This window comes from Elgaria multicarinata, chromosome 1 (assembly GCF_023053635.1).
Source record: "Elgaria multicarinata webbii isolate HBS135686 ecotype San Diego chromosome 1, rElgMul1.1.pri, whole genome shotgun sequence".
Lineage (NCBI taxonomy): Eukaryota > Metazoa > Chordata > Lepidosauria > Squamata > Anguidae > Elgaria > Elgaria multicarinata.
The window spans coordinates 11,383,831-11,409,057 of NC_086171.1; the positions used below are offsets into that span (position 1 = coordinate 11,383,831).

The 25,227-nt window shown below is 39.2% G+C and overlaps 1 protein-coding gene across 2 annotated transcripts in view; it reads left to right on the forward strand.

Annotated features, from left to right (window-relative positions):
• The window catches only part of GLCCI1 (glucocorticoid induced 1), a 48,027-nt gene extending 23,004 nt beyond the window's left edge, over positions 1-25,023 (forward strand). The window contains exons 3-8 of one of the 2 annotated variants that reach the window (XM_063123385.1): positions 6,290-6,376; positions 7,772-7,885; positions 10,035-10,187; positions 14,505-14,715; positions 21,431-21,551; positions 22,631-25,023. In XM_063123385.1, coding sequence (XP_062979455.1) covers positions 6,290-6,376; positions 7,772-7,885; positions 10,035-10,187; positions 14,505-14,715; positions 21,431-21,551; positions 22,631-22,979 — 1,035 coding nt within the window. In that variant the 3' untranslated portion in view covers positions 22,980-25,023. The remainder of the gene's footprint in view (positions 1-6,289; positions 6,377-7,771; positions 7,886-10,034; positions 10,188-14,504; positions 14,716-21,430; positions 21,552-22,630) is intronic. The other variant, XM_063123394.1, reaches the window with a different exon arrangement.
• The last annotated feature ends 204 nt before the right edge of the window (positions 25,024-25,227 follow it).

Below are 25,227 nucleotides of genomic sequence, written 5' to 3' on the forward strand. Positions count from 1 at the left end.
TTCTCCCAGTGCACATGTCCCAAACGGGTCCCCACTTGCTCCTTTAGTTCTTCTTTGACTGCCATTGGGCACACCTCATTGGGAACACTGTTTCTAGAATTTCTCTGTCTCTGAAAAGTGGAGGTTTTTCTTTTTCTTTTTCTGTTTTTCCTCCTACCATTCTTTACCGTTATTTGTTTGCTTGTGTCTTTCATTTGGCAATCACTTCGTGATCGCGCAATTACCCTCAGGGTGTATGGCCTCAAAAGGCTTTTTCTGTAAATGTGTGAGTGTGGCAGTAAATTTCCTCACACAGACCAACACTCGCTTTGTCTACTGTGCTTAGGAGAAGGTCACGTAGTAGAGACCTATTCACATTGCCAGTCTTTCACGAAACAGGCTTGGCGGAACTGTGCAGAGAGGTGCCAAGCAGAACTTTGGAAGAGAGCTTTGGAGGCAGTAGGAATGCCCAAATCGAATACGTCTCAAAGTCAGCAACCCAACCCATCTTCTGCGCTTTCGACAGCCCAACGAGAAACTCAGCCAGAGCTGTAGTATTTTTATCTCTTTCGTCCCTTCCTACTCCTAACGAGAGTGATCACAAAGATAGTGGCAAACAACACAGATTGTATCTTAATCACGCCATGTTGACCTCGACAAGCTTGGTTTGCCCCTCTCCTTTGCAGGGCGGGCACTCAGTATCACAGGCTCCTCTTCGTCCCAAGCCCCTTGTCTTGGCACCAGGGATCCATTCAACATCCTGATCTCTTCATCTTCAGATTGACAGCATAGAGATTGCAGCAGAAGTAGAGGCAGTGTTAGGAGCTGTGCGAAAGCCAGTCATGAGATGCTCTTACACCCACTAATGGGCAGCCTTTGTGGCATTATTAAGGGCAGATGGAGTGGATCCTTTGTAATGTCCTCTCACACTCACTCGTAAATTTCTGCGTTCCTTGTTTGATAAAGGTTTGACGTTATCATTGATTAGAGTTCACTTGGCAATTTCTGATGGGCATAGGCTGTTGGATGTTTCTCAATTTTCTTGCAGCCTTTGGTTCATCTGTTTCTTAAAGGATTGAAGAACCTTGCACCTACAATTCGATCACCTGTCCCTTCTTGGGTTTTTTTTTTAGTGGTGCATAATGCATTGATAGTGACGCCTTTCAAACCTATGGCTTCTGCGGACCTCAGGCTCCTGTCATTTGAAGCACAGAGACCACGAAGAAGAAAGACAAGTTGCTTATCTGTAACTGGTTCTTTGAGTGGTCATCTGTGCATTCACACAACCCCTCCCCTTCCCCTCTTTGGTATCATGTTCGAGTTCGACACTGATACCGTTTTTTCTTCTTTCAGTTCTGAGGCTTCAGTGTCAGCCTCAGGGAACTGAAGGAATAAACGGGAAAACATAGGGGACATGAACATTGGGACGACAGTGGGAGGGGTTCCTGCCAAAATTTCTTTAGCTGTAGGTTGTTCCTGAATTGAGGCTCTGCAAAGCCCACGTGTGTGAATATACAGATAACTGCTCAAAGAATCACCATTACAACCTGTCTTTCTTCACCTCATCTTCAATACTATTTCAAGCAAATAGTGTTTCAAGCTATTTGCTTGAAATTCACAATAGGTGAACATGAGCTCCTCTGGGAGTGGGGAGCCATAAAGAGACCATGACCTGTATCTTGGGTCATGTGCAAGAAAGAAGCTAAGTTGCAAATGAGCAAAGGTATCCTTAGCATCTGGGCTATGCTCATGTCCCAAGGGGAAGCCTCAAGGCCTGAATCGGCACCTTAAGCCTCCAGTTGCCCATTTTAAATCCTTGATACATGTGGTGTTTAGCTATCAGCTGGACGAGAAAGATTTCTTGTTTAAGGTGAGTATTCATAATTCGCACTATGAGAGTAATCTTGGATGCTGAAATCTTACCTAAAACAACAACAATTATATGGTACATATAATTAGTTTGCAGGGAAGGGAATTTGCATATAGCCCTGATACGTGAACTAAATTGTATGATATCTGCAATAACATCAGAAATCTTAAGATACCATGGCCTTGACTTTTTATTTTGGAAGGCAACTTTCTTCCAAGGTACACAGTTCATTTGTGTTTCTATCATGCATATACATATTCAAACAGCTAGCAAGAAATCTGTGTTGGGAATGGTTATATTATATGGTGTATGATGCTTTTCAGTCTGTGACCCGTAAAAGTGTGGAGGGACCCTAGCTTGGTGAATGAGCACATGCTTTGGATGTTCAGTCCCTAGCATCTCCATTTCAAAGGATCAGATAATAAGTGATGTGGAAGGATCCCACCTGAAACCCGAGAGAGCTGCTGCCCATCAGAGTAAACAGCACTGAACAAATACTCTGATCATATAAAAGGCAGCTTCATGTGTCACCTAAATCAGAGGTGGAAAAACATTATGTGCATGGGATCTGCGTTGTTGTTTTTAATTAAACCCTGAAATCCACCAACAGGTGCCTACTGCAAAAGACATAATTTAGAATTAAACAATTTTGAGCCCAGGAATTTGTTTTGAGTATCAGAACTGAATGCTGTTCACAGTCCTTCCACACATAAATCACCTTCTGTTTACCCCAAGCGCTCTTAATTTCAGCAGCATAATTTTGGGTATGTTGCTGAGAAGGGGACCTTTTCCTTGCTGCTGTTGTTAAACAATTGGGACACATAAATCCTTGCCAATCTATTACAAATCACCCAGAGATGTACCTTCTCCCCTCCCCCCCCCCCCCGGACTTAAGAATGACAACTACTACCTTTGAGAACCATGTGGAAATACAAATATGTTATACTAGGTGACCCAAGAGGATTCTTTCAACATTTTATTTTCTGATGGAATATCTATGCTTCACTACACACAAACTGGTTTAATAATTATTCTTGGCAGGGAGCCATGGAAATTGTACTTCTGTGAAGGGGATTGGTGATCTCTAATAGAATTCTCAACACCCTAATAAAACTACAGTTCCCAGGATTCCTTGGGGGGGGGGGTTGTAGGAAAACTCATGACAGTTTTTTGACAGGTCTGCACAATACATTTTACTTAAATTCCAGTTTAAACATAGGATTCTAGGAACTTATTTTCTGGCCAGTTTAGTACAAAACTTGCTTGGACTAGAAAGAAAAGTACAAATGGGAGTGCCTACTACTAAGCTGTTCTCCCTGACCCCATCATAATCAGTGCAAGGTGTTTTCTTTGCCTCAGTTCAAATGTTACTTAGGAGCCTTTGCCTTGTAGAGTTGCAATACAGCAAACATCCCCTCTGCGACACAGCCGTCTTAATATATTAGCTGCCCCTCCTCCCCCATGAATAGCTGATAACATGGCGTCCCTGTTAACATTATTTTCTCCCTCCCAAAAAAAGTGGGGAGGGGAAATCTCATGAATGGGGCTTCCAGGTGAATGAGGCATTTGAGTTAAAACTCTGGCTTATGTGTTAAGCCATCTGCATGCTCCCTGATGAATGTCCCAGCTACTGAATGAAGTTGTGCTTTGTCCCCCATTATGGTTGCTTAAATGCCGGGTGCCTTCCAGATGCTTTGGAATACTACTCCTATACTCCCTGACTATTAGAGACTGAGGCTTAATGAATTCTAGTCCAAAACATCTGGAGGGCACCAGGCTGCCTACCCCTGCTTTAAATGGAAGGGTTATATCATACCCTACAGCTCTTCTCCCACTTTGCCTTCTCAATATCTTTTCTCCTCTACATCTTCCATGTGTCCCTTCTACATCTCCTGTCTCTTGCGATATGTCACAGCCGTGCATAGTTCAGTTGCATTGGGTGTAGCTGTACTGTCCAAGAGTGCTGTTGTGAGCAAGTCTTATTGAAATCAGTGGGAGGACTCCAAAGGAAACATAGGTTCAGGCTGCAAGTCCCTTGCATTGTTACTGGGGTCAGGCCAATGTGAGTCAATTCAGGTTTACTCCTATATCCCTTTTCTGCAGTTATTGTAGTCAAAGTGGGTTCACAACAAACGATACTTGAGGGAGCGCCTCTCCCTATATATGTTTACCCGAGATTTGAGATCTGTGGGCAGAGCCATCCTCTGTGTCCAACAACATGAGACATACATTATGGTGGGATATGGGAGAGGACTTTTATCTGTTGTAGCACCGTGGTTGTGGAATGCCCTCCCCTTGCAGGCCCGACTGGCACCAACACTGCCTTTGTTTTGGCACAAAGTTAAAATGTGACTTTTTTATCAAAGCCTTTGAGGGCTAAATTTGCCTAAGCCTAGTTTTAATTGTTTTTATTGCTTTTAAATTTTTTACTGGTTTTAGCTTGATTAATTGTTCAATATGTTTTAAGTTTGTCCATTATTTATTGTTTTATACTGTTGAATTGATTGTATCTGAACACTGCCCTGAGATCTCAGTGATATAGGTCGGGATGCAAATGTTTTAATAAAATAAGTAAGCAGATATAAACATACCAATATTTCATAACTGCCAAACCACACAATGGCAGCTGTTCTGGAGTCTGGTATCTACTATACCTCTGACATCTGCACATATATGGGCAAATATATACCATAAGTTACTACAGAGCATAGAGTAATGGGGAAGGGAGTAAGGAACCTTTTTGTTGTTAAGCAATTGGTAGTCACCAATTTACTGCAAATCACCCTGCAGTCCTGTCAGTTGATCAGAGTCTACTTCTTGTCCATCCTTGTTATATAGGATTAGAATCATAGAATAGTAGAGTTGAAAGGGGCCTATAAGGCCATCGAGTCCAAGAGTGTGTGTGTGTGTGTGTAGTTGTATGTATTGTTTGGTTACCCTTGTCTCTCTCTGCTCCCCCTCCCCTGCTCTGTCTCTAACAGGAATAGTAGGTAAGCAGCTCATTCAGCAGCTGGCATGCCCCATTGTACTTCCCCAGTTGGGGTAATAGTATGGCTGCCTCTGGGCTGAGCTGCCTCTGTCTTTCTATTACCTTTACTGTCTGCAGAAAGCCAGATATTGTAGTGGGTGTACTGCTATTGTGTTTGCTATTGTGGGTGGGGTGTATCTATACGAGATAGAGCTGCGGCTGCTGCATCTGTCAGAAGAAAGAAAAAGTTGAGAGAGGGTGATAATGAGGGCCTTAACCTGGGAGCAACTTCTGTGTGCTTTTGGTGATCAGACAAGTGACTAATTACAAAGCTGCTCTTGTGAGTGTAAAAATAATAATCCCAGCACTTCCTGAATTTTGAATAGCAGTATGAGTGAGGGAAGCCATTGTGCTGCAGAAGGAATTCTTGTGCCCATGGACAATCATGTAGGGAGTGTGGAGCTGCCACTGTAACGTAATAGTTACCTACAAGTTTCTATAGAAATACCTCTACTTCTCCTGCATGGTTTACATTTTAGCGTATTACCCATTAATCATTTAATATATGGTATTATAAATTAAGTATTATAAAAGTACTAAAATAATGGATATATTAGTTGATAGTGGAGTTAGTTTGGCATCAAAACGTTCATTGTCAACTGACTAATGGTAATGGAGTGAATGGATACTGTTTTGGGGATACACTCAAAAGCTGTCTGATTCCATGTTCTAAATGTTCTGATGCAAAACCATAGTCTGATATTGTTGGTAGGGGGGTTGTTTTGTAAGGGGGGATTAGTACAATGTCTGTTCCACTTCTTCCTTTTCTTGAGCTAAATATTTATGTTCATTAATGATTTATTGTCAAGCAACTGTATTTTGCAGTTACACTGAAGCACTTTACTTGTGCACTTCTAAACAAATGCCCCCTTTGTTTTGAATCTTTTCACATCTGCTTCTGTTCATGTAGCTCAACTTGCCTATGGAAGCCACATTTTCAATATAGCAGATGCAGCGTAGAGAAAGTGGGGGATGTGGTGGAGCGCAGCTTGCAGGCTACTATATTGTATAGTCTGTGTTGCTGGTTATGAGTTTTAAAATTTCGTGCGTGTTCTAAGTGTGCATTTGTGTGTGCAAATATAACCGTATATTAAGGTGAAAACCCTTGTTTAGCAAAGCACGGGGAAAATTCTCTTACATATTTTTGTAGTGAGCTGATGTGAAGCGGGGGCTGTGAACTAGGAAGTCTTCTGGTTCAAATTCTATCTCAGAGGCCACAAGCTCGCTACTTAGACAACCCAAGCTGCTTTGTTCTCAATCCCAATTCTCTTCTGTAAGAGATGTATGTATGAAATGCCTTCAACACGCAAAATATAATATAAATGCTAAATGATGTTTGTTCTAATATTACAAGTGGAACACAAGAGCAAGCAATGGTGCCATATCATACATGTTGGTTTTCATTCGTTTAGACGCCTAGCTGTTGGGCGGAAGAGATATTAGAGAAGAGATCTCATCAGCGTTCAGCTTCATGGGGGAGCGCTGATCAACTCAAAGAAGTAAGTGCTTAACAGTTTGGCAGAGGCCCCCCTCAAGTCTCAGAGACTGTTCTGTGCTCCTGTTAAGGTCTTGATGTTAAGGTTTTCTCTAGTGTGAATGGATAAACAGAGGGCCTTGAGGGAGTGAGCATGGGTTTCTGTGGAAAAATGGGCATGGAAACAGTGCTACCATGTTGTGTCTTATCATGTGCATTGTTCCACAGGTAGATGTGTGATAAGAAACAAATCAGCCCCAAATTGTTTGTGTGAACTGAGAAGTCTTTTTGAAGCGGTGTTTGAAATACAACCTAGTACCCCCTGGTTCACACATTCTTATGGTCGTTATCTGGCCTTAATTAATCCTTTTGGGCCTGAAAATAGAAAGCAATTGAATAATGTTTAAGGGACTATGCCAGTAATTCTTGTACATTCTGTTGAGTTCCTAAAAATGGGATATTGCTTTTAATTGTAAATATTCTACTAAAATATGTTAAGAAATTGGAGGAGTAAAAAGCAAATAAAGTTAACCTGGTTAAGGGTAAGAATAAGAGGGTAGCATTTATTTAAACTACTGAATGGCCGGGATATAAGTCCAAAATTATTTGACGGGTGAAATTTTTTTATATGGTGCTAAGAAGTGTGACTACTACTCATAGAAGTAAAATGAAAGTTATGTCACACATTTTTCTATAACGAGTCAAGGAAATGTGCATTCTGTCTCTCTTTTTTGGGTCCAAACTCAGTGGACCCAACCTGGCTGATTCACTCTGGTTAGCTAGCGTTGCCACCTGGCTATTTATTTTAAGATCAGCTTGGATGAGGTATTTTAATTTACACTTGCAAATGAGTAATAGCCAGTATTTTCTTTTGGGAAAGGTTACAATTCTGATCAATCTCATAGCTTTTGCACTGGAGGAAAGTAAGCAATCATATTTGGGAATGCATTGTGTATGCTTCATGAAAATGTAATGTTTTAAGTACAGCGTATTGTACAAATGTATTGTAAGTACAATACATTTTTGCCTTGTTCAGAGCTCTGGAAACAACTCAAAATTAGTGTCTCTTGTTTCTAAAGTAGGTAGGTAATGATGTAATTCACATTTTTAGAAACATTTAGATACAGTTCTGATTCTCAAACGTATCCCTTTCTCTTTTCAGAAGTATAAAAGCAGTCCTTCCTTTTCAGCTAAATTTAGACTCCTAGTAACTGTGAGTGCATTTGGCCCAGGATGACTAAATTTTATGCAACAAGCAGAAATCACAACCCAAATTCATCTCTAAAGTCTGATATTGTAGTTTTGCACTTAGTCGTATTTGTTAAGACAGGTGCTTTTTTTCCTCTCAGCTAGTCTGAAGAGACGAGCATTGTCCATTCCATGCCTTCTTTTATTTGATTTTGTCTCTTCTTCCTATCAGATTGCCAAATTGAGGCAGCAGCTCCAACGCAGTAAACAGAGTAGTCGTCACAATAAAGAAAAAGAACGTCAGTCACCTCTCCATGGCAACCATATAGCAATCAATCAGACTCAGGTAAGCAGACCGCTGAGCTTGTTCAGGCAGCATTTTTTTCACTCCATAGAATGAAAAGTGACTTCTGAGGGAAATTTTATTCCCATGTATTCAAGCAGCAGGTAGCACGTGAAAAGTTGAAGAAATTGCCTCTTTAAAAAATTAATAAATCTGCAGCTTAGATTTTATGACAGCTTTGAGGTGGTCAGAAATAGTTTGTTTACTGAAAACATCCAAATTAGTCACTTTCATTCACTCAGGGAGTGCCGTTTTCTCTATTTGCAAGGATATTTTTTACCTGGATGTACTTCTGGAGTCTTCTGATCTCCAGGAAATGCTATGTTATCACTACCTGGTTACTCAGTGCAGCAAACTAAAGAGGTTCTGTTTATCATTGATTCCCTGCCACTGGGTACCTTGACCACATCATTTAGTCATAGCAACCTTCCTAGAAATCCTTGCTTTGAAGACCATGGAAAATGTGTGCTCTTGCATACAAAATGGTTAGCTGCAGCATCAACAAAGGCACAGCAATATTTGCCTTCCTGCTATTACCTATTTTCATTCTCATTATTCACATTTATCTGCAATCATGCTTTAGATTGAACACAGTATAAAACTACTCATAAATAATCTGATAGGAGCCAAGGCATCCCACAGAACTGAGCTTTTGTTTAGCCCTTCTGATTGTGAGAAAAAAACTTAAAAATATTTAGAAACTTGTAGATGTCTGGGTAATATTTTTGAGAAAAATGCAAATGAAACTCAGCACAGTTTTTCTTTGTAGCCCACAGGGCTGCACAAAATTTGGTTACATCACAGAACCTTCTAGAACATTAGACAGGATAAGTGCTGCTCAACTGCCCTCATATTTTTTATAGGAAAAGATTTGTATTCATACATGTGCTAGTCTTCAAGTGTTGCTGCTGCAAAAGACTTCTAACACAGCTATTTCTCTGGAAGTTCTTTCTCATATTATCTGTTAATGGGATTGTTTATTTGTTTAGTTTGGGTTTCATTCGTAGCTTCCCCTCTCCTCTTAGTTTGCTCATCTGTGGCATAGCAGGCCATATTGAGGAAGTGCCATAGGTGTGATGCCAAAGTTCAACTATTTTTTCATTCTAATGTGGCAGCATAGCTCTGTTTTGAACATGCATTTTTTCAAGGAAAACACCAAATTTACACCAGTTGTACATGGACAGAATATTTTGAAGATTGCTAAGCAAGTGTTAAAGAGGTCATTTGGCTTAGTTTTGCCTTGGCTGGGCTGTGCAAGTATCTTAATTTATAATTGTGTTAACTAACAAAGAGCTGTTCAAGTTGGAATCCTAAGCAGCCTTAACCTGAGCTGAAATTAGTGGGACTCGCTTCTGACAGACACGTGTAAGATCAGCCTGCGCATCTAGTAAAGGACAATACAGAATGGGAACAGTTATAAATATTTGCATTATGTAATTGAAATGAGAAACGAGATATCCATTTTAAACACTACTGGTAAATAATAGTTGAAATACACCCTAAAGGGATGGGTCAGTTGCATTCTTTAGAAATACCATGGGCTGACTCGTCTTAGAATGGCTTGTGCTAACAAAGTGTCAATGATAGTGTAGGTGAGCTACGTGGGACCAACCTGCCTTGCAGCATTGCCTGTCGGTTAAAATACTGTTATACTGCATTGCCATTGCTTCAAGTCTAGAGAGCTGTGCAATTGTAATTGGCTTTATGGTGGCCAGAAGGCTGTTCGAATAGTACGTAGGAGAGCTAGTGGGTCCTATCCCTAAGCCATTTCTCCCATACTCTCCCATAACACCTTTGGTATGGTGGTTGCACATCTGGCTATCAGCATGTGCCACTAGGTTTGTGCAATGTGCTTAGTTTTTTCATGTTAAGAATACAATACCATATGTTTCCAATACTTTGCTGAGGCAGTGGGGCATAGTACTGGGCTGTTATTATGACAGGAAGAATTGGACCCTTTCCCCCTTCTCACCTCTATTTCTTCTCATCAGAAATCTGCAGTCACTGAAGTGCTCCTGGATTCAAAAAGTAACGCATAACTCTTAGGTTTGCCATTCTCAACCTTTCACTTCATAAACTCAACCCTTCACTTCATAAACTCCCCAGCTGTACGTTTTAAGCTAATCTGATATATCTCTTGTTTGCTCTAAAGGCTTCTATATCGAGATCAGTCCCTATGCCACTGTCAAATATTTCAGTGCCAAAATCAACTGTTTCACGTGTGCCGTGCAATGTAGAAGGAATAAGCCCTGAATTAGAAAAAGTGTTCATCAAAGAGAACAGTGGAAAGGAAGAGGTGTCCAAGGTAAGGTGGTGATCATTTTAAAGGGCATAATATAGGAATGGATTTAGAAACGTATGGATCTATCAAAAATGATTGAGCTAAGGTAATTTCACATAGAGAGCAGAGATATTCTGCAGACATTTAAGGGTTTCATCCAGTGGTGTAATTCTGTTAGTGCAAAGCTTCTACTGCTTGCAGAAACCCCATTTTCATCTTTGCACAAGGGTCAAATCCAATACTTTGATTTTATTTATGCAAACTGTTGTACAAGCCATTCCACAAGGCATTCCACAAACCATTCCACAAGGCATTCCACAACTCATTATGACTTCTTTAGGCTAAGAGTTGCTTGCGCTACTTGTGCTATTGTTCTGCTAGTGGTTGTGCACACTAGTGGAACAACACTAACTCTTGTCATTTTCCCACTGTCTTTATATTGGGCAGCTAGTTGCATTTTTTTTTCAAAGAACCTGGTATTGGAAGGTACCAAAGCAAAACTTGGTTGTACACTGCTGTATTTAACTATGGTGACGGTAGTAACTCCATCTTGACTTCTCTAGAGATCCACATTTCAGTATAGTAATTGGAATAAAGTAATTTATTTGAACAGATGATTTTAACATTCCCTTAAGGTGGTTAGAATTTTACTAGCACAAAATGTCACAAATACTGCCTTTATTCCATTCCATCTTCTACAATACGTGTTAAAGAACCAGTGTCAATGTGGTTATAATATCTGCCAAAATTAAAGGGCGCTTGTTTGATCAGCAAACAAATTATATAAAATTGATGTTCTTGTCCTCTAAGAGGACCTTCTTTTCTGCTGCTCCCAGACTGTGGAATGGCCTGCCAGGAGTGATTCGCCAACTTAACAGTCTTCCCGAATTTCAAAAAACCATAAAGACTGATCTCTTCTGGCAAGCCTACCCAGTCAAATTTTAAGATGTCTGACTGTTATTTTAATAATGTATTTGTTTTATATGTTTTAAATTAGTTTTATGTATTTTATAGTATTTTTGTATTCAATGTTGTTCCCCGCCTCGATCCAGAGGGAGAGGTGGGTAAGAATTATTATTATTATTATTATTATTATTATTATTATTATTATTATTATTATTGGACATTCAAGGTTTATCTCTCCAAACTGCTGAGCACTTCTGATCTGATACAGCAGCACATGAGGAGGAACTGTGTTGAATTCACTAGGACTCCTCATAGCTTTAAGTGGTTTGCTGGATTGTTGCCAGAGCTTTTGATGCAGGGCAAGACTGAGCTAATCTCTCTCACTCATCCAAAAACACAATTGGCTCCAATGTTTTTTTTCTTGTTATTTCAAGAATTAAAGCTTTTAGAAAAGTCAAAATTGAAGAATTTATTTGTCGATGTAAATCAGATTCTCTGTTATGCAATCTTTAATGTCTCTAATTTCAGAAGAGAATGCAAATTGGAAAAAAGAGTTCTAAATTTGTATTTGTCATATTTGTTTGTACAGCTTCCAGATGTAGAAAAATCAGCATTATATTGTTTTCCATATATAAATGTAAATAACTTGCCTATTGAACAAAGGCAAGACAGGACTTGCACATCTTTTGCTATACTATGTTTTCGTACTTTTTTTTGTCAATTACTGTGTAGCATAATATAATTCTTAGGCACTTAGTTATATGTCAGTTGAATAATTGGAAGTATGATTTGCTCTGTCCAATAACAGCCAAATAGGCATCATTTTAGGTCATAGGCTTTAATCAGCTCAAAGCTTTGCGTCCCATACTCGCATGGGAGTGCCCGAGAGATTGTTAGCTATTGCTGACATCACAGTATGCCCTCTTTACAGGCATACTTTTGCATTCCAGTAGAATGCAGCAAGGTAACTGATTGTCCTGCCAAAAAATAAAATAAAAAATGTGGTGGTGGGGAGATAAACAGTGCAGGAACCTTTAAAAGGATTGTTATCTTTTCAGCGCCAGGTTAAGATTTTTCTCTCAAGTAGTTAACAACATATGCTGAATTTTTTAATTGACCCCAGAATTGTTTTAAATCTATATTGTTTTTAAATCGGTATTGTTTTTATGCTTTTGATGGTTTTAAATTTTTGTATATCTGTTTTTAATGTTCATTGTTTTTAACTTTTGTAAACCGCCCAGACAGCTTCAGCTATGGGGCAATATAGAAATGTAATAAAATAAATAAATTATTAAAAATTCCCCTTGATTTTATAATTTTAAATAAAAAGGCTAACTATTATGAAGTAACTTAAATTGTAAGTAGGGCAGCAAGCCACAGAACTGGGTCACAAAGTAGATACAGTTTTAAAAATGTTAGTAACGTGCACACACGAAGCAAACAGCGACATTAGTTTCTAGGGCCTTTGTTCTAGCATGCCGTTAATATAGGGTGACCATATGAAAAGGAGGACAGGGCTCCTGTATCTTTAACTGTTGTATTGAAAAGGGAATTTCTGCAGGTGTCATTTGTATATATGGAGAACCTGCTGAAATTTCCTCTTTGTCACAAAAGTTAAATCTGCAGGTGCCCTGCCCTCTTTTAAATCTGGTCACTCTAGTATAGCTCCTGCAGCTTTAACTGTTGTGAGGAAGAGGGAATTTCACCAGGTGCCACATGCATACAAGTGGCACATGCAGAAATTCCCTTTTCTATGCAACTATTTAAGATACAGGAGCCCTGTCCTCCTTTCCAGATGGTCACCCTAGTTAATAAGTGGCTTTATGTCAGTTGCTGGCTTGGCAGAAGCCATCTGTACCACTGCACCAGCAAGGGTTCCTTCCCCTGGTATGGCACAGTGGTGCCAACTGGTGCTGATGGGGAGAATGAATGCAGGAGGGTCTACTGACAGCCTCTTTATGTGCTGCCTGTGAACTGTTTGAATCAATTAGAGCCAAGTGAACATTGCCCTATCTACAACTGAAGCAAATGGTTTGGGGTGGTGTAACCCTTGCTGTAGACAGCATGTCTACTGCTGCAGTTGCTGTGGGTTCATAGGATCAGGCTGTAAGTGTAACGCATGGAAAGCCATCCTGAAATATGTGCTTATCATACAGGAAAGCAAAGCTATTTTTATACAAACGTTGATGCCATTTAAAAGCTCTGAGAGAAAAGTGATAAGTGGAAATATTTCAGCCTTTATTTCTAAATCTGTTATAAGTGAAATGCCTTGGTGAATTGGGAGATGTGTATATAGAAGAAGAGAAAATAGTATTTTGTAATGCAAAGGTCCTTTCTCAAACATTGGCAGTTTTCTTGCATAAGAAGGTGCTTTCAAAGCTTTCTGGGACTTAAACCAATTTACTTTTGTATAAACCAACTTGTTAGAAATTTATTTGTGACAACTTTTCAGGATATAACTTTTTTTTTCCTGTCTTAAATTTTCTCTTCAGGATAAACTCAGTATTTCTGAATCTCTGTTTACCTTTGACTTTTTTCCATGTTCGTCGTTATTTTCTTACTGTGAACTTACTGGCATTTTACTTTTCTTAAAGAATTATTCATTATTCTTAATCAAGGTTGATAAGATCATAAGTGGTCAGGAATATGCCTTGGTTCTCAGGACTTCGCTTGAATTGAACTTACTGTGAGGCCATCATCAAATTCAGTATTTATTTTTATTCTTCAATGAGGGTGAAGTCTTAGAAAGAAATAGATTGGGTACATGTTTTGTTGAAAAATCACTTAAAAAACATGGAAGTGGTTGACTTCTTTTTTGGGTCACTCGCCTACCTGGAAACAATAAATTCTTGAACTATAGTTATATATACCAAGTTGACTCCTTAAATGACTTTGCCCACTCTTTAAAGCAAGATCCCAGGGAACTGTGCCTTAGAACGAGAGTTTTACTTCCCCCGCCCCCCCAGGGTGTCTGCTAAGGGAAATATTTCAGATTGTCTTTCATAGTAATAATGATAGCCTTCTATAAGTTGTGCCACTTTTCCTATCTCTTCTTTCATCACAAATGTCTTCTTTTTATTTCCTTTAGTGCTGTTACTATTTTAAAAAATGCCAGAGCATTTGTTTAGCAAGGATAAATCTCAGCATGTGGCCTAACTGCCGAAGTGCATCCAGCCCTGACGTTTATTTAAGGATATAGCTGCACATTCAAGTGACTGGAATTTTCATGCAGTCTGTTGCACTAAATGAGTTGATGAACAGCATGCCATTGTGTCACTTGCCTCCTTTTGTAGGAAGTTGACTTCCCTCCCTCTCGCAAGGTCATGTCTGGCTTGAAAGAAATTAGCACAGGTCAAAGTGCCCTCCAGGTCTCAGACTTCACTGCGGGAGAACGAGTTCTTGCCATGCATTTTAACAATGTTGTTTTCATTGCAGCCGTTGGATATCCCTGATGGCCGAAGGGCGCCCTTACCTGCTCACTATCGGAGCAGCAGCACACGCAGCATTGATACACAAACACCTTCTGTCCAGGAGCGCAGCAGCAGCTGCAGCAGCCATTCCCCATGTATCTCTCCCTTTTGCCCTCCTGAATCTCAGGATGGAAGTCCTTGCTCCACAGAAGACATGCTGTATGACCGTGACAAAGGTGAGAGCCCATTTGAATAGCTGGTCTTGGCTTGCTTTTGCTCTGCTGTACCCTCCTTGTGCTTAAATCAGTTTTTGATTTCTTTTTTGTCCTGTTTGCGTGAACCAAGACTGCTCATAATTGTTTTTGCTTGTTCACATTTGTTTTCCCTCTTGTTTGTGCAGTTTCACAAACATCTTCCATAAATGTCAGAAAGACACAGCAAACATCTTTCGGTCTTGAAGGCTTTAATATGATAGTTAAAGAAATGTTTCATAAAACGGTGTGTGACTTGTTGGTCAAATAAGTGAACTTAGTTTATGGTTGTGTTGTTCTTAAGTAATTAAACCTTTGTTTTGTTCCTCCTTTATTGTTCATTTGGCAGCAAAGATTAAACTAGAAAGATGAAATTATTCAAATTGAGTGCACAAATACTATGACTTGGGAATGAGTTGCGTTGATGAGAGAATCCCTGGCTATGGTTTCACTGACTGTATTTAACAATGCAATCCTATGCATATCTTCTCAGAAGTAAGTCCCATTGAGTTCAATGGGACTTACCTTTAGTTAAGTGAATATATGGTAGCAGCCTTGGAGTCTGACAATTCCTCATAGTTAAGTGGAGAGGTTCTCAGTTTTTGGTGAAGCCAATGGCCCTGTTCAGAAGACACCTTAAACCACGGCTTTAACCATGGTGCTTAAGCCGAAAAGCCTTAAGCACCGTGGTTAAAGCTGTGGTTTAAGGTGTCTTCTGAACATGGCCAATGTGTTTGTGTATTTTGCAGTTCTACCCAAAATAAGGGTTGGTGGCAGGCACAGAATTCAACATGCTTAGAGTCATAGCTTTCCTTTTCCTAGGCCTACATTTCTAATCTAGATCTTAATGACTGGTATAGTGAACTTTAAAGTGTTTGGCCAATGTCTCATGACATTTCAGAAGCCATGAGACTGGAGTGATTTCTATTCTTTGCAAAAGTTCTTGCTTCATCCTATAAAAAAGCAGAATTAATTATGTACAGTACAACTAGCAAACGTGTGTATCTATTTAATTTATTTTCCATCCTTCCTCTGTGTTGTTCAAGGTGCCATACAAGATATTTCTTGGTGGACTCTCCAGACACTGATCAGAATCAGACCTGCTTAATTTCAGCAAGGTTACTGTATGTTCAGACCATGCCTTGGGACCATACATCTCAATTTGTTTTGTTTGTGGATTCTTTAAAGGTTGTAGGCTTGAATTTACGTGCATAATTTTAAACCAACTGATAAGTATCCTCGGTTAGTATGAGCCTCTATAATTGAATAATAAAACAATTCAGGTCTCCTGGTATGCAAAGTTAAAAACACCCAGAAGTATTAAAATCAAGAAGTGAAAGGGGAAAGAAAGGTTTTTGTTTGTTTTAATTTTAAGTATTTTACTTGTTCCTTCACAAAATGCTTTGTATTTTATCTTTTTTTAAAAAAAGAAAAACACTCTTAACTTATGCTTTGGCCTTTTCTCTCTTTCCGTCTTTCATTCTAATCTTTTCTGTCTTTGTCTTTTTCTTTTAATACATATGACCACATCCTGCACTCTGCCTTTCATAGTCATACTCATCCTTTACAAAACATTCTCTCACGTGTTTCATACACTTGTTTGTTTCTTCTTTCTTCTATCTCCAGCCACACCTGACACCTCCCTATCCATTTTCCTTCTTTCCTTATGCACCCATTAACCGCACATGGATACTTCCTTAGCCCTGCACATGGTTTTACTGTCTCCTCTGTCTTAGCTCTAGCTTCTCTGTTAAGTTGGAATCAGGCACACTGTTTTTCTCCAAGGAAGCAAGATGTTCTTGCAATGCAAAAGAGCCTTGGAACGTAACAGCTTAGTTGCCTTATGCATACATGCTTCATGTGAATTAAGATCATGATCTTACATTATGATATTAGAATAAATGTAAATATATGGCGCTATACTACACAATACATTCTCTTGAATGTAAGAAGCAAGGCACAGAAGCAATAATACTTCACAGTGAAAAATGCAGCCCATTACTACTACTGCTACTACTACTAGAAACCACATCTTGTATACTCAGCTGTTGCCCTTTTAGGCCTTTTTTCCCCATGCCCTCAGGCCTTGTTGGTCAGGAATATTTCAGTATTAGCATTTATTGTTAGCTGGAAATGTTCTGTGTAACCTCGTTAATGTTTAGTGGCAGCTATATATTTCACCTTTAGCCTTCAAGGGACCTTTAGATAATGTTAACATTTTCTTTTCAAGAGAGGTTTTAATTTTATTTTATTTTCATGGGCTGTGTCTAAACCAGTTGTTTATTCCAGGATAATATCGAAGTTGTCCCCACCGGGCCACATGACGTACAGCTGATCCCTTGGTGATCTCGCGTCTGCCCCATAGTTAGGAATATTGCTGATTGCTTTTGTCAGGTTTTTTTTTTTTTTTTTTTTTTTTGGCTCTTTCGCTGCAATCCCGAAGTCCATGGCTGGTGTGCCTCCCTTCACGAACTTGTTGCTGTTTGGCGCGAGCTCCTGGCTCAGCAAACCGCCAACCCGCTGTGAGGGGCATGGGCATTGGTGTGTTTCATCGCCAAGTGTTTTTTGTTTTGTTTTTTAAAAATAACTTTATCTCTGCGCAGCAGCGCATTTTCGACACAGTATCTATCCCCCCCTTGTGTTGCTGTGTGTCTGCGCTGGTGCGCATCTCTCAGGAGTTACTTAAAAAACAATCCATGCCCCATATCTATTTGCCTAGTCCCGCCCACTTCTACCAATACACATTCAGATCTGCCGTCACAGGGTACACGATCTCACGCAAGGGCTCTCCTTTACTTGTGGGAAACATCAGTGGTGCGTGTCCCGTGAGCACCGATCGCGAAAGCTGGGGACCATTCCAATTATCCCTCCTCCATTGGGAAGGGCTGTAGGTGTTGATTAGCCCATGGCCACTTTGCAACTGCAGAGCTCTTGTTTGGGTAAAAGTGATAAGTATAAATATTTTTGACACCACCGTCCTTCCTCATGGTCTCTTGTCCGACATATGGGTTCTGCTCTAGCCTGGGAATTGGATCTTACATTTTCCTCCGCCCAAGAGGATTCTTTTAGCTTTGTGCCCATACCTTGAGGGAGCCACAGAGCTCTCTTTTGGTTGTATGCAATGTATGAATCTGATTAAACTGCTGTAGGTATGATCTACCTTTGGTTATCTGAAATATATTTTTGATTTAGCCACCCTGATGACATTACAACATCAGTTGCTGTACATAGTACCTTAGGATGAATCTGTTAAATACCATTTGTATTTACCCAGATAGTTGCCTATTAGCAACTCTCTCTCTCTAGAACAAGTGACAATTTGATAACAAACAGTACATCTGCTCACTAATCTAGTGGTCACTGTAAAAGTAAAGTTGGTACAACTGTTGTATGCATAATCAGCTCAGACAAATAACAGCACTGAATACAATAATAATTCTTATATGTATGATAGGCTGCGCTGAATTTTGCTTTTTTCTTTATAATGTTACTAAACTTGGACTGGTAACTACAGACCATTGTTATATATTTCAAGAAACTTATATAGTTAAACATTTTTTTAAAGAGAACATTTGTTGTACTAGTTCAGATAATATGACATGCTTTCTCAAGGAAAATTTCTGAATGAAGATGGATGTTAGGTGTTGTATTACTAAATCTTAAAACAATTGTTCAGAAGCTTGGCCATCATTTCATTACTTTTGTTTTTAATTGTTAAGTCTCAGTCACTGACACTAATTTAATAATAGATTTGGTGGGGGTCTTGATTCTTAGACCTTTCCTATCTAATCTGTTGTATCATGAACTGATGTTGGCAATTCTTTTACTGTTGTGTATATATATTGCTGGTTCAGTCATGGGTATTTATTTATACTATATATGCTGAAAAAGCAACATTTTAGAAGCATTGAAGTCATATGTAGATTGATCTTCCATTGTATTTAACAACATTTTAGAGGATGTAGAAATGTGTTCTGGGCAACATAATACTCTTTTGAGAATTTTCCTGTAATCAAAAATGGACCTTTGTATAAGTACAGGCTAAGAGGTCTGGGGTGAACATTGGTGGTTATTGTAACCTCATTCTCCGCTACCCTACCCAAGAGGTTTATTCGGTGCCAGATGTTTGTCATAGTTTGCAGCTGCTTTGGGTAAAAGAGTTGGCAATTATTTTATTGTTGAATACATTTTTTCAACAGACATTGCCCCCCCCCCAATTCTAGAGTACAAATTTCCAAACATCTATTGTGGATCCCACCTTCAGAGGTTCAGTCTCTGTTCAAGCCATCTGCCACCTCTATTTTAGGGCTCTACTATGATGGTTCAACCTAAATAGTTGATTAACATCTTGTACCAGTGTTTTGGAAGGAGACATTTTCAAGTTTGAAAGTCTTATGCTAAAAAGGCATTTAAAATAATGCCCAAAGTTTCTGTGCTCTGTTGTTCCCTGTCATAGGCCTTATTTTCTTCTTCAGCTAAATTTCCATTATACTTTTCAGTAGTAAATCAGCTTTAAGCTGGATCTGACTGTGTTTCTGAAGAAAAAATGGAAGTTAATAATTGATCAAGCATGGGGAGAGCTAACCTGCTGGCCAGACACAGACCTGCTTTACATTTCTAAAGCATCTTTTCTTTTCGGTCTAAGGCTGCGCTTTGACCACAGGCTCCATTGCCGCTCTTTGGATCAGATCAGCTGTTTACTTTACATTTCTATAAAGAGCTGCTTAAATAGGTTGAAATTTTCAAAAGAAATGAACATAAAGTCTGCAAAGAGAACCCATGGCCTGGTTTGAGATGGGAGAGTGATCTTGCACAGCAGGGAGTGGGGAAAATGTTAATGGCACCTGTTGTGTGTGTGGGGAAGGGGAGGTGAGAAAGGGCCCAGCCTGCAGTGTGATTAGAAGCAGTTTTATTGCATTAAAAGTGCCAGCTCCACAGGGAGCCCATGATTAGAATTCAGTTTGGTGACCCCCTATGCTATTTACAGCCTGCGGGTTCACTTTTGAGACCTTGTTCTACAAAGAAAGATACTGGTTTTCGGCCTTTACTTTTTGGATTGCAAAATAGAACTTCACTTCTGATAAGTAAATCTCTCCCTTTTTTGCAGCAGACAGAGCTTTTAACATAGTTGATTGGCCATCTGTTTAGTACAGTTACTCTCAAGTTAATGAAGATGTGCTTACTATACTGCATTTCCTCTGGTACTAAATTTTTAGGACGGGCTGTATGTGGAAAATGGTATTTGGAGTGTTTTAAGGAGGATTCAGGGGACATACGTGAAGAAAGAATGCAAAGACTGTTATCTGAGGTTAAAGAACTGAAGAGATATAGAACTCTTCCCATGGACATTTGCAGTAACCCAATTACCCAATAAGTTGCTGGTGGATTTTATTAGAATGATTTAATTGACACTGAAAATTCCCAGTTTTCAGTTCTGTTGGTTTTGGGGGGTGTTTGTTTCTCAAAGCAAAATTTGATTTCAAAACAACGGAGGAAGGCATTTAGGAGAATATAAGCAGCAAAGGAAATCAGTTTTTCAAAAATTGAATACAACTTGAAATTATCCCTTCATTGCTCTCAGTAAAAGCTTTCAAGGTTTTTGAGAAAATTATGGTTGCTAATTCCTCACAGTCTTGCAGTATAAAGTAAATATTGCTCTATGGGTCTAAGAGTACCACCTATCACACTCAACATTGATGTTGTTTACATGATTCCCTGTTGTGGGATGAAAAAGTAATAAATCAGGAGTCCTTCACCTTGCTAGGGGTTATCTACTTATATGCAGTCTTTTTAAAATTCTGGTTCATCCCTGGAACGTGTTAAGAAATCTGAGCTTATGAGTTCAGGTGTTATTACCACAAGATACTTGATGAAGTTAAAAGGCCCTGAGAGGTGTTCATTTTAGTCTTTTGATCTCAAAAGTTTTGCAATCCGCCAAGCCCTTTTCTCATGCAACTCCCAATCTTTAATGGTGCTTTCTAGGAGATAATGCTTGGTGGATTGTGTTCTAGCTCCTTCTGGGTACCTAACTACAGTATGTGCTACAGCCATTCATAGGTAGATCAAGGATTATCAAAAACCAGTGTACCAGTGTGTCAGCCATGAAAAGCAGGGATACACATAGAGCACTTTCCTGTGCTTCAAAGCTCATGTATATAGCAGATTGAAGGGATGCATCAGCCAGCATTTGTATTATATATACTTATTTTTGTTTCCTTTTTAGTCTTTTTCTTTGTATGACACTACTGTGGACAGTAATTCCAATGACTTCATATTTCGAGAGCTACTTATTAGCACTTTTCAGTTACTGTGTTTATGCATTGTCAAGACTCAACTGAAGTTTACATTATCATTAATCACTTGCCCTTCTTTTGCATATGCTGTACATATTGCCCTGATCATTTACATTTTTGAAATGCATGATAAAGAACTTACTTGTTTCCAGGATTATAGCTGTGCTTTATTCAGTCTGTAGCATTCTGGATAAAATATCCTCCTATTATGTGCTGTTGTATGGTAGATTACTGCTTCACTAAAGCTTTTATTCAGAAGAAATGTGCTATACCAGAGTGGTAGAAATAGCCTGCGATAAAAGATGCTCTGTGATTTGAAGTAAACTGGCATCAGCGGTGAAGTTGGAAATCAAATTGAATTAAAAGCACTCTCAATCCCTAGTAATACAACTGCTTTAAATTTTCAGACAGTGGGAGTAGCTCACCGTTGCCCAAGTATGCCTCCTCTCCTAAACCCAACAACAGCTACATGTTCAAACGAGAGCCCCCAGAGGGATGTGAGCGAGTGAAGGTCTTTGAGGAAATGTCGTAAGTAATGCCTTTTATATCAGCTGGGATCTGCAAATGCAGGAAACCTTTTTAGTGGACCAATTTCAACTGCAGATGAATAAAGTACTCCAGCTGATGAGGTTTTTTTCCCTTTCTTTCAGAAGGAACCACTCTTGCCAGTTTTGCACAGGCAAGAAGTTGAAGTGTTCCTGTAAGCTTGAGGGGGAATGGAGCATTTTTGTTCTTGACCATGTGACCCCATATTTATAAAAATGCAAGCAAGGGGGAAACGCAAGGAAAGCTATGGTTTCTTTAGTATTCTGAAAAGTATTTTGCAGCATGAATAAAGCTGTATTTATAAGGAATACCAGTTTAGCTTTAATTCTTTAGCCTTTAAAGGCTATAAACAACAGCTGTGACCAAAGTTCTTTTGGTAGTTCGTGAATTTTTTATTGAGCTATATTTCGTGTGTGTGTGTGTGAGAGCGAGCGAGAGAGAGAACACAATATTTAAATAGGGTAGTTAAATACATACATACTATAGTAGATCAACATTTGACCAACTTTTCCACCCCCTCCCTGTTTTCTTAGGCAAGGAACTAGACATGGGATTACGTGTTAGACTAGGAGGGCAAGCACATGTTGCCGAGCCAGGTGGTTGAACTCAGGATCTGTTGTTTTAGCCTCCATAGAAAGTGCTTCTGGATAATTAGCAGAGAATTTGAAAGAAAATGAAGATGTCTTGCTGAGTGAATGTATAGAGGGCTAAGGAAAGAGGGACAATTGTCTTAAACTATGTTGCCGTTTCATGTGTGTTTTCTGTTGATAAACCCCACATCGAAGGGTTTACAACGTGGTTTGTGCATTTGAATCCTTTAGAAGGGTATTGCTGAAAGTTATAAATGTTTGAATTGCTCTCTGGTTGTTTTTGAGTGCATATTATTTATTGCTGTGGATCGCTGAGCTGACTACCGATATGGAAGATGTTTGCCCATCCGTCAAATAATCCCATTCCTTGTCACTCACATTTTAGCAACATCTAAAACTGCAGACCGGTTAGGCTGTCTTGAACTGTTCAAGTGTGTAACACTTACTTCTTTTCCATCCCCTTTGTTGTAGGACTCGTCAGCCTGTCTCAGCCCCTCTCTTTTCATGTCCTGACAAAAACAAGGTTAATTTCATCCCGACCGGATCAGCTTTCTGTCCTGTAAAACTTCTGGGCCCTTTACTACCTGCTTCTGACCTGACACTCAAAAGCTCTCCAAACTCTGGTCAAAGCACAGCTTTGAGTACTCTAACTGTTGAGCAGCTTTCATCTCGGGTCGCTTTCTCCTCTCTGTCGGATGACACCAGCACAATGGACTCTACAGAGTTCTTAGTACAACAGCCATCCCAGCAGTCACCACAGCTTTTGCAAGAACTGCAGTCTGAAGAACACTCCTCTCCTCAAAACTATATGATAATCTAGAGCAAGGCAGAGTGTCAGTCGAAAACTCAACTGCATGAGTGGCAACTTTTCTGGAACAAAACAAAGCTACTTATCAGCATCTTTCTATATTTCAGTGCTGTTCTTGGCAGGGACAAAAATGCTCTTATTCAGCATTTTTGTGTGTACATGTGTGCGTGGGGAGGGGGGAACAGTATGCTTGCAGAATCTGTGTATCATTAAGCATTTTAAGTGGAGACTATGCATTTCATAGAATGTTTGACCAGATTAGTCCTGTGCCCTGTGTTCTGTTTCAAATTTTACAGTATAAATAAGCTCTATATCAAACAAAAGTTGCCTGTCTAAATAGAAAATGTCTTGCTGTGTTGTGTTCTATGGAAAATACTGTACTTCAGGATTATGTTTACAATTTATCCAGGTATTTATGTTTTGAACTTCTGTAATACATACAATGCAAAAAAAAATATATGGCCACAACAGTTGCACAGTGCCCACCCTATGGCCTAGCTTCAGGTACTTCTCTCGAAGTCTAAACTCAGGTAACTTGGAATGTATATCATGTTGGGATAAAAAATATTTTACAGCTAAAAAGCTAAAGAGGGAACATCACTCTTCTGCCTTTCATTATTTTATGCATTAATATTTCCTCATTACATTCCACTTCCTTGGAAAAAGTGCATTCAAATTCAGGGGAATAACAACCCTGGAGTTGGGTGAACGTGAGGAGAACCAGCAAATCTGTGATGTTTGACATCACATTGTCATGTGGTTACAAGTAAACAACTGTTGCATTTACCGTCATTTCAGCGTGTAAATTGTGGCATTTAAAAGTTTCAGGTGTTGCACAGTTAATGACTGTTAAGCTGTTGTGAATAAAGTGTTCAGTACTAGGCTGTACATAAGAAACATTCCATGGCGTGTGTGAAAGAGAGGATCTAAGGCAAGAATGTTTTCATTTACTTTCAGCATTTATTTTTCAGGTTTCAGAGGGGGTGGTGGGAATTTCCTCTCATGTTTATGTTGGCAAGTTAAGGAAGTGAAATGCTACTGTTACCATTTTAAGAGTCTAATTAATGTTTAGTTTCTCTTTTAGAGGAAATGTTCATTCATGTGCTGGTTGCAAAAATAATTCTCGGTTTTTGACAAGCAATGATGGGTAAACTTTGTTTTATTTGTACAGTGGGTATTTTGCACCTGGACTGAAAACAAACAAACTCTTAAGCAGCATTTGCAGTTTTGTAAAAAATAAAAAAGGAAAAAAAGCAATAGTTTTTAAGTCATGTTATCTATTCAAAGCCTTTTCTAATACCCTCCAGTTTAGGCCATTGGCAGGTTGATTTCTTGCAGTTTGGTAGACAACGCTGGCGCTTGTGAGTTCTTTTCACAGATGTTGCATCCAGCAACATTTCCTTACTGCTCTGGAACTGTGTGAGCACTGCTCTTGGAGGTAATAGCTGCACAATACAAAGAGGACTCTAAAGGCAAAAGGCACTCAATATTCTTAGGTCTTTGCTTTCAGTTCTGTGGAAGTAGCTTTATGCAAGTCTGTGTTCCTAAGAAAGCTTGCTTTCTCTGTTCAGAAACTGAAAAGATTTAAGACTGCAGCTGCTGTAGCAGTTATGCTCACTCCAGTACTTTCTTTTGAGGAAGAAATTGAGGAGGGGGGAGGGGGGAATAATAATAAGGCCTCAGTGAAGAGTACCTAAGAAAAGAAATATGGAAAATTTACAGCATGTGTGTGTTGTTGCAAGATGAAGCATGGTTTCCTTCCTATCATCACCAAAGAGTTGGGTAATAACCTGTTAGGAAGCATAGACCTACAGCCTCTGTACGGTTGTTGTATGACTGTAGGGGCATGCTCAGAGTGGAAGCTAAATATCTAATTTTCACACAGTAATTTTTTTAAAACTCAGTAACAGGCATCCTTGCTAATCTCAGGCCTTGGCAAAAGCACTATATAGTTTGTATGTTAAAGCATAAGGGAAAAGCACTCAGTTTGTGACCTAAGTGTGCGTTCTTTAAAGTTTTCGTTAAAGTTGAATATTAAAGTACATTTTCCATCTTATCCTCTGGTTGTTTCTAAATATAAGTACATAGTCATGGTTCTTCATACTAGGGTTTATGGAAAGCTCTATCAGGTGACATTTAAATCAAGAGTGAACTCTGGTGTACAATATTTACAGTGATATTACCTTTTCTGTTTTCCCATGAGAAGCTAAATATGAATTGTCACACACAATTGTTCTTAGTTTATTGGAAGGTTCTGAAT